This window comes from Leuresthes tenuis, unplaced genomic scaffold (assembly GCF_036924035.1).
Source record: "Leuresthes tenuis unplaced genomic scaffold, fLeuTen1.0.hap1 SCAF_4, whole genome shotgun sequence".
Lineage (NCBI taxonomy): Eukaryota > Metazoa > Chordata > Actinopteri > Atheriniformes > Atherinopsidae > Leuresthes > Leuresthes tenuis.
Genome location: NW_027325358.1, coordinates 15,797,568 through 15,807,980, shown reverse-complemented (window position 1 = coordinate 15,807,980; position 10,413 = coordinate 15,797,568). Strand labels below are relative to the sequence as shown.

General features: G+C 39.1%; 1 protein-coding gene across 1 annotated transcript in view; it reads left to right on the top strand.

Annotated features, from left to right (window-relative positions):
- Window positions 1-10,413, top strand: part of LOC140305800 (glutamate receptor ionotropic, NMDA 2A-like) — a 95,876-nt gene that overhangs the window by 781 nt on the left and 84,682 nt on the right. Inside the window, exon 2 of the mRNA XM_072384789.1 lies at window positions 392-598. Within this exon, the coding sequence (XP_072240890.1) occupies window positions 392-598 (207 nt within the window). The remainder of the gene's footprint in view (window positions 1-391; window positions 599-10,413) is intronic.

Here is a 10,413-nt window from a genome sequence, read left to right as displayed (position 1 = left end):
GCCTACTAATTTGTCGCACACCATTCCACCTTTGAATTTAACTTGGGTTTTCGTCACGCAGGCTTTCCATCCAGTATCTTAATCCTCAAAATAAGCGCACACACGCACGCACGTCTGTCTAAACACGTAAACACAAGCCCGAGATATGACACAGGAACGCGCATGTACACCCGCGCAGAAACGCATAAAAACACAAATGCTCTTGGAGTGAGCTGGTAAATTAAACTGTTAAAATGCTTCTGAGTCATGAGGAATGTAGTGACATCGGTTCATGTTATAGCTCATGCGGGCTGTGGCCGCGCGCTCATTTATAGAAAAAGAGTCAAAGTCAACAACTCTTCGCTGCTGGAAGCTGCAACGCAGTAACATTTGGCATCCTCTTGTTTTTCAGATCAAGTTTGAACACTTTTCCTTTGGTTTCGCTGATGCTGTGAGAAGAGACCGAAATGCCAGCAAACGGTCAGGCCGTGGTGGCCGCCTGCATGGGCCCTCACCCCACGGAAGTAAAAGCCACCATTCATCGCACGGACTCCGAAGAAGAAGGCGCAAATCCTCCGCGACCGCACACCCGCAGCTGCCAGGCTTTGTGACACCGAAGGTAAGAACCGCGATCAGGGGAGAAACGCACCGTCAGAGCGGCTCACAGACGACTTGCTTCACGACGCTAAGGGGCGCTGTTGCATCGCCTTGTCCTCGCCTGCTGATGAGAGGCCGTGTAATGAATTCATATCTCAAATTACAGTTTTCAGGCTTTGAATGCAGTCACGTTGTGGAAACACATTTTCTTCCGTTTTCCTCCCGCTTTCCTTGCCAAGTCTGACACACGAACTGTCGTCTCCTACTCTTTGCAACATTGAAGCCTTCACACACATGCACACACAGATGTTACATGAGAGGTATCTATGAGTCTGATAAGACAGAATACACGAGCTTGCTCTGAATCTCATAAATCTCCATCATGTTCCGTCCCTATTGGCAAGTAAATGTCCCCCAACGTTTATTACTGTATATACATTTATCAGGATCATTTAGGGTGAATTACCATAAATGCCATTCCAAACCTCTTGTGGTGCTGTGGAGAGCTGAGGAGAGACTGATAGTGTGCACAGCAGTAGCCTATTTTCTTGAATAGTGGGATGGCACAAAAGGAGATCAACTCTGTAGGACACAAACACAATAGAGTGTGGAGCGGTGAATGTGGAGAGCTGTTGCCTCTTCATTAATATAAATATCTCGTGCCAAGCTGCAGTGAATTCTGGGTGTGATGTCATAACACCTTTAAAACCTCAACAGTACTCAGTGGCAGGCCTACTTTTCTGCTCACTTTCTTCTTCTTGTTGTCACTCTAGAGAGCAATTTTTGCTCAGTTGGGCCTTGTTTCCATCACCGAAACAAAGTTTAACAAGATAAGCACGGAAATAAAAAGAATCTCAGTAATGTGATGCACACCATATACTGAGTTTCATTTAGGCTCCAGCCTGACTTACTCTAGAAATGATGTGTCAAGAAGCATAAGACTGAGGTGTTCACTGAACCGGCTCTCTTGTTGGCAGAGCAGGTAGAGTCCTTCAGAGCTCATTGTCTTGAGGAGGCTTGTCATTGTTGTCATGAGGGAGGCTGAATCTCCCAATTTATGTGGAGCACAGTCTATTTAATTTCTCACAAAAATGTGCTGCTGTTAACATGTTAATGCACTGTCGTTAACAAGATGGCCCTCTGGAGGTTCCTCAGATTGCATCTACAGGAAGTGGAACATAAACATTAAGGTGCTGTTCATATGCTTGCAGCAAACATCTACTAAATGCACTATTATAATGAAACATTTTTATACCTTAAAGGAGGCACGTTTCAGTGATTTATAGCAGAGAAGCGGCTGCCATTTGGACCACTCCGGGCTTCGTGTTTAATGGTTTTTAAAACCGTGCTAAACATTTTCAGAAGAAAATTAAACCTAAAGTCTACATGTGGCTGCAAGAGAGGAGAGGTTCAGAGAGCAGTCTAGCAGAGGGCTTTCTTTTCATGAAAGATACATGAACAAATTTTCCCCTTTTTGAAACATCAATTTTACTCAAGTATTGCAATTGATGTGCATTTACCGTGGCTTTGTATAAAAAAAAAAGGAGGGGGGGACCCAGCTCATTACCAAAATAGCTATATATGAGGATTAACTGTGTGCCATAGGATTATTGTCCTGGTATCTTGCAGGTGATTCTGTGGTTCTACAGTTGCTGTAAAAAGCATTCGAGTTACACATGCTAGGATAAAACTAACAAAGAATCCTAACCCTCTTTCCCTTTTTTTCTCTCTGTTATAGAGGATTTTAGGTAGGAGTGTAAAGACAAGACTGCAACCTGGAGCTTATAAGGAATAATTATAAAGATGCTTAAAAAAGGAAGAAGCCAAGGAATCTGTGGGTGGAAAATGTACCTTCTTGCCCTGCATTGTTGCTGCATTTGTCCTGCAGGGGGTATTGACATATACTGTGATAAGAGCTACAGCAAATAATCCCCTTATTTGTGCTTTTTTTCCACCTTTTTTGGGTTAGAGCTTGGTATTCACTAAAGAAAAAAGAGAGAACTTTAGGGTTTCGGTTCCTACCTGTAACACTCAGCCAAAATCACATGCAGCAACCAAGCCTCCAGCATGGCCTTTAGCAGTCATCTGCTGAGCAAGTGCTTTCTTTAAAAAAGTTGAAGCTGCTGTGCCTGTGCATTATTTACTTCACATAATCTTATTTAGACAACGTCCACCACCACAATTTGGTCACACGTGACTCTTTGTGGCCAGCAAATCTCAGTCACCCCCCCATCCCCCCCTCACTGTTAGAAGACTGTAAAAGCTGATGCCCTGCCCTCACAGCTGCTTTATTTGTACTTACAACCGCAGGTCAAATGGCACAAGCATGAGGCTCAAGAGGGCAAAAATGAGTGTTTGTCATTTTCCCTTTCCTAGCAATTACCCGTAAAAAGCACTGAGTGACATATGGTAATGAGTCATTTGACCCCCGCTGATCCTCTATATAGCAATGTGTGATGTTGCGGTCTGAGACAGAAGTTAATAACCCAAAAGCCTCTTTTAAACGTGTGTTGTTCAATCATTTAATCAAAACACAGTTGGTGGTCTCATTTAATGAGTTAGTGAGCCATGGTGTTATTAAGGAGGGTTTGACTCATTCAGTTTTTTTTTTAACTGATCATTTTATAATTATGATGACCGTAGAGGATGTTTTTGATATTGTTGTGCTCGTTTTATGCTTTAACACATTATAAGTGGGTTACCCAACCACGGAGCCACAAACACTGTCCAGTTTCAGAGGCGATGTCTTTGAATGCATTGCAAAACCATAAATCTGAGCTATTCTTTGCAAAAACTACTCGAAAAAGATGATGGTTTGACATTCGTACAACGATTTCATTTCTTTAAAAATTATGACTATCATTTTTTACCATGACAGTGAATAGTAAAAGCAGAAGTCTGCACACCGCCACTAACGCGGGCAGACAATGTTAGTGTCTGCCACTGAATAGTTATATCCAGTGAACACCTGCGTCTGTGAATTCTTAATGGTTCCAAAGTGTTTCCCCCTGCTTCAGATTTCAGATAAGCTTTATCCAGTTCCAGCACAGTCTCTCAAAACTTTAATATTGAAGTAATAGGATACGAATAGTGTCGTTTTCAGACCTGATAAATGATCTACACTTTGCTCAGGCGAGGATTTGGATTTGAAAATAAAAACTTACCTTTAATCAGTCTCATCAATCGTGTCTGTGTCTTTCCATGTCTCAAAGGCAGATGGCTTTGATGGTGGATATCGGGATAATCTTCATCTTGCTTGATAGGTGGTTTCAGGATGGATTTAGAAATATGACAAGCATAAAAGACCTATCAACGAGACACTGCAATCTTTACATCTTGACCATGAGTTTGGATTTTATGAAAAAATAAATTAAAAAAACAACCAAAAAACCTCGAAGTCTTTCTAAAATGCAACAAAGAAAAATGTCAGTCATTTGCTCCATATATTTACCATAGGAGACAGATGTGGACTGCAGGCAGGCCAGTCAAAGATACACACATAATCTATAAAGCCACGCTGCTGGGAGTTGTGCAGAATAACTAATGACACTGTCTAGCAGAAATAAGCATAGATTCCTTAGGAATAAATGTCACACTGATCGTATCTTATGTCTTTACAAAATTCTAACATACACCTCCTCATCATTGCAGAGGTGTATGCCCTCCCCCTCCCAAATCAGCTGAAATGTGGACTCATCTGACCATAAAAAACATGCATTCACCATCTTTTCTGTCCATCTGAGATGAGTTCATGTCCAGGAAACTTGGCTGTGTTTTTGTGCAGCATTGTGTCTTCCTCCTCATGTATTACAGTTTTTGGTTATATTTCTGGATGCAACGGTGGGCTGCGTTGAGTAAAATTGGATTTTTAAAGCCACTCTCGATCCCTTGTGACTGCAACTACACTGGTAGTGTTACGGTTTCTCATGCAGTGCCCACATGAGCGCTTGCAAGTCAGTGGCTTCTGTCCTTGGCCTGTACACACTGAAATGTTCAGTCATCCTCAATCTCAAAAAAAATTATGCACTGCCCATTCTAAAAGACCAAAATACTTCTGCACTGAGAATTTTCTTCTGGAAATTACCAATGATTCTCAGTGTTTGACATAAAGTGGTGAGCCTATGCTTGCTTGGAAAACCCTAAGCATGTGGTGGATGCTCCTTTTATACCAAATTGACACCCACACCCGACACCAGTTAATCTGCAGATAGTAGAATCTTCCAAAATTCTGCAATTTGTACATCCTATCAATATCTTCTTATATCGTCTTTTGTTGCCTCTTTCTGAACTTTGTTTGAGGCTGTTTCTGCATTAAATCTTCAATTAAGTTACAATTAAGTTTGTCAGTGAAGACAGTGAAAGTTATGTATTTCCTACTTGTTTCTGTTGATTAAAGGTTAAAATGAATAAGATGTTTGGATCATGTGTGACCAATGATCAAGTATTTTTTTCATTTTAGAAAACTTTTAAACTTTTGTTTAAATGGGACTTTTCCAAAGCCTTAATCCCTGTTTGCAAACATGGAGACCTGCTGGATGGTTGATGAAAAGTCTTTACTATTACATTTAATTCAAGAACTATATTTAGTTTAATGTTATTCCGTCCCTACACTTTATCGTTTTCAGTGCAATGCATGTGCATATTTTTGTTTTGGATTGTAGCCATTTAGTGACTCACTCAAATGTTAAGTTAAGTTTTATTCAAAAGCCAACATTAATTGAAGTCTCTAATTGAATCAGTGTTTTATACTTGTTTCATCTTGTCCACGTAAATCTTTTCCTGAGGCAAAGAATGCCATTATCGATGATATCATTTGTTTAACTGTTGGCGGCATTAAAGGTTAAAGGGATGTTTATGACTTTTATTGACCTGTATTGACAGAACGTCGGACCTGAAAAAATGTCTCAGTGGTTTAGTATTGACCACGATGTAGCAGACATATCTACTCGGTAAGAAGTGAAAGCTGTTTCACGGTTGGAGTCAAGAGAATCATCTGTAAAGAGGTAAAATGATATCATAAAAGCAGTGCTTAGTCATTACCTTTTCTAATTTGAGAACCAAATGTGTGCACGATGAATTTTTCATGCTCACTTTAAGTAAAGTTTTTTCTGGGATTACAGCTAAAACTGTTTGGCAGATGAGTTCATTTTAAAGCTCTATAGATTAGTTATTATTATTGATATTGTTACTATTAGTTGCAGTAGAGATAGTTGTGCAGCAAAGGTGTAAACTGAACATTTAAAAACAACTTGAAAAGCTTACCAGGTTATAGCGAACATGATAGCAACCAGTTGCTTAATAAGAAACAAAGCAGACCTGGAGCAACAAGACCAATCTTTTTGAGAGATGTGTCTCAAGTTACTTAATGAAATGGGTCCAGCGTGCATTCATTTTAACGATTGTTTTGGACTACAGGAGCTACCCGTTGAAATATATTGCACTTGTTTGAGTCAATTTGTGCCTGACTGATAACACATTTCATTAATCAGAGCATCAAAGAAAGCTGGTGCCTGTTGTGTCTGGATATGAGGTTAACAGAACAACAGAGATAGATCTTAACCAGTACATTTGCAGAACAGACAACTAAAACAGTAAAACACTCCATGGAGCTGAGTGGGACTGCAGAGCGAGGTTGAGACTTCTGGGTGGATATCTTATTATCATCAACACTTGAGAAATGGTCATAAATGCTTATCGGAGCTGCTATAAATCCACTATATTATCTTTCAAGAGTACAGTCATAGCACAAAGATGCACTTAGAGATGATGAATCTCCTTTTTGATGTCAGTGTTAATTTGAATACTGTGATTTTGAATGAGCATTATTAGTACTAAACCCAACTTGTGGCTTGGAGACTGAGAACATTTCAAGCTTATTTGGAAGGCCAGTTGTTACCTATATGATACTTCTAACTCCTGCTCAGTTAGAGGAAAATGTCATGTCATTTTAGCCATTTTAACTTTTACAAAAAAAAATGCAAATTCATACAAACCAGATTTTTGTTCAGACTAATACAACAGTGTCCCAGTTAAGACATTCGTTTGGCTTCTTAAATCTAATTGATTCAGTTTTCAATGGCTATGAGCAGCTGATCAGCCACCCAAACGCATCAGAATTAGTTCATCACTTTATTTTATTCTCTGACAGGGACCATTGTGAGCAGCCGCAGTCTTGCTGCTTCCATGAAATGTGGTTACCACGATTACAATTTCATGTATTACATATGTTATGGCAAAATTAGCTCCGTATGCGAGTGAGATGATTAGTACATTTTTTGCAGGGAATCAGACATAATTATATGGGAGGAGATAACACAGGCACAGTCTGTATTTCTGTTAACAATGGCTGCACAGTCATTTTTTTGCTGTCACATCATCATTCCATTGGCAAAAGGCTGTATAAGAGGAGCACTGAATTTAATTCTTTTGATAACCCAGCAGCTACATTACGAAAGCCAAAGGCTGGCACGGTGTGCACAGTGCAAACTGTGCCAATGATGTTAAGTCCATTAGGTATTTCATCAGGCAGCTTAAGCTCAAGTAGCATAGCTTTATTTTCTTCCTCATGTTATTCTTTTTTATCCTCAAATACACATTGTATGAAAATACTGTTTTAGAAAATGAACACACCACTGAGATTTAGGTGCATATTGGAAAAAGACTGAAAGGAATTAGGGGTCTGAAACCAAGAATACGTGTTTTATGACTGAGTACACGTTTAACTTCGTCAACCCGGGGCTCCAGACAAACTTTTTACTGCTATCACAGCGCAATCATTATGCAATGCGACAGATTCATACTATTTTCACTTTATTGCAGTTGCATTACTAATGATTGCTTTGTTGATAGTCAATTTACAGACATAATCTCCTGTTTCAATTCAAAAGAAACCATCGTCGGTTTGAATGGTGCTTTTAGAGAAAAATAAATTAAACAGCGTTTTCTAAATGCACATTCATTGTAAGCTCTGTCTTTATAATAAAGCAGCACATTGGTATTTCTTTAAATTGAGTATTTTTTACCAGAACAATTATCTCGAGTTAAAAAAACCTAATTTTCTTTAAACACTTTAATGTAACTACTGAATTTAGCGAATGACTGAATGATCCTCTTCTCTCCCCCTGTTGTCAGCTGCATACATCATATTGTAATTTCAGGCTTATCGGCAGACTGAATAGTGGCCTTGGATTGCTACCTTCCAGATATCGTTGGCAGACGCAGTGTAATTCTACAAGCACATCTGTCTCTGCACAGTGTCTTCTTCATGCTAAAGTTGTTGAGTATTTCTTGTTAAACGTTTACAGCTGAGCAAACCATTTTTCCCTACAGATTGTTGGGTATACCAAAACTGGCTCCCACAATACATGGTGTTCTTTGTAATGGCTCAGCCACATACTCTGCATGGCAAAATTTGTTTGGCTTTTTTCCATCTATGTTTATGCATTTGGCAGATGCTTTTTTTTTATCCATCTAACATCTGTAGCTAATTCTTTGACTTATTCTCAGCTGAAATGACTAATGATAGTGGCACAGGAAAGTGTAGTTTATCTTTCTTTGCGTATTTTCAAGTCCGAGGCTCCTAGTTATGAGGTTTCGTTGCACTGTTTTCCCAAATGGTTGCAAGACGCAGCTAAATGCCACAGAGCGGATCCCTGCCCCCTGACATTTCAGTGACTGTTACTCAAATGAAACCCACTCTGTCAATCAAAAGATTTATGTTAAAGTTCCTATTTCATTGCCAGCACAGTGCTATTTGCTTAGCAAAATTGCCACTTGTAAAACCATGAAGCAATGGAAGCAACCTCCAGTCAGCTGTAATAGGTCATCTCCACAGTCATGATTAGACATCGCCCACCGTTCTGCAGCAGCTCTGTGGATGTTTTTGATTCATTTTATTTTTGTATGTTACAGCTTTACTGTTAGAATATTTGATAGACAATCACACTTGATCAATTTGCATAAGGCTGCTTGCTCTGAATTAGTTTTTTTCTAAGTCAGAGGCTAGAAAATTAGGTCCATAATAGCCCATAACCATGCAGTGTGCCAGCTATTATGTCACTTGCTGTCATTCTGGCTGCAAACGTGTATGCCTACAGGCTCTTGATGGGTTACCTCATACCTCTGTTTCAGAATCACCCTCTAGCTGTACCAGTTTAAGTTACACTGAAGTCCCACTGACTGAGTCATCTGACTATGGCACACAGTCCTTTCCAGGTGTTTGTAATACTTTCAGGAGAATCATAAGCTGTTTTTCCATGGGTCATTTTCTGGTGACTGTGTGTATTGGAAAATCACAATTTGGGCCAGCATGGGCCATGCGTGTGTGCCACTAGAGGAATAACTTGATTGATTTTTGCAGATGGCTACAAGATGTTTGCATGTATGTATATGCGTGTTTGTGTGTATGTACATATACCTGGGAGACTTTCTTATATCTTAAGGTACAGTCAATTCTTTCTTTATTAAAACCACAGAAAAACGACAATATCTTGCTGTTTTTACTTTTTCGTGCAACATTTGATTCTCGTTGCCAAACTGGTTTAAAATATATATATATATATATATATATATAAATATATTTAAAGTATCAGAGTACTTGCATTCTTTAAGAGGTTCAGCTTATCACTGTTTACAAAACAGCTAAAATCATTGGACAACAAAGCCTTTTCTTTAACATGGTAGTAGAAATTGAACTTTCACATAAACAATCAAGCCCTAGTTTGACCTGTTTTATATTTTTGAATTTCCCCCACTGGGGGATGAATAAAGTATTTTTCTATTCTATTCTATTCTATTCTATTCTATTCTATTTGTTCTTATTTTGGTCTACAGAGCATTTGAATGATTGCAACTAAAATAATAACAAAGGGAATCCAATCTAATCAGAACCTTAAATATGTGGCTGTGATATTCCTGGTGGAATCGGCTGTATTTCTTAGCCTGATGTGGGCTCTGTATAACATTTTTAAGGCATTTTCTTAGTTCTAGTAAGCAATGTGGAGCTTTAGTCCAGTGTCTGTAATTTGTCCATCTGGTGCCAACCCCTTTTACTTGAACACGTACACATCCAGAGTTAGAAAAGCTAGCTTGTTAAGACAGACAACAGAAGTTACCCTGGGTATGTTGTATGGCTTTATAGTGTAGACCCCGGGTCTTGCTGTAAGTAGAGCACTGAAGTGCTGAAGTAGATGTTTACACTCCCACCTCAGTGCACCAGTTTTCTGAGGATGGGCTGCTCACTGATTTGATAAATAAGTAAATTAAAAACAGATATTTGGAACACATGGCTGGCTCCCGAATCTCAAACGCAATAGCTCACCAATAAATGCACAAAAATATGTAATTGTGGTGCGAGAGAAAAAGGTAGAAAATCACACAAAGCATTTGCCCCTTGTAGTTGATAAAAAAATTAATTGAGAGCAAAGTGAATGATATGCTTGAAGTTTTTAAGGCATCATGAAACATGGAAGTCTTAAACATGTGGAGATTTTCCCCCAGATTTTCATATAAACTGGATCTTGATCACACTGTGTTTTTGTGTCCAGTCTTGTCAGTTCTTTATTTTTTGTCTGCATGATCTTGTCGAGGACTCTGCCAGTAGAATGATGCACAGGCCAAAGATATTCCCAAACAGCTGTAGATCATCCAAAATACATAATGCCAGGTGTAAAACTCCCTGTCACAGCCTGATATGCATCTGGTGGATGTGAAAATATGAAAACTTTTGTCTTTGCCTGCCAAGTGTGGCTCTCGACATGCAAGGAGCAACACATCAAAAAACCAGGTTTCAGTGATAAACTTTTAATCTAATTATGGAGAGTTTTTGAATGGCACCTT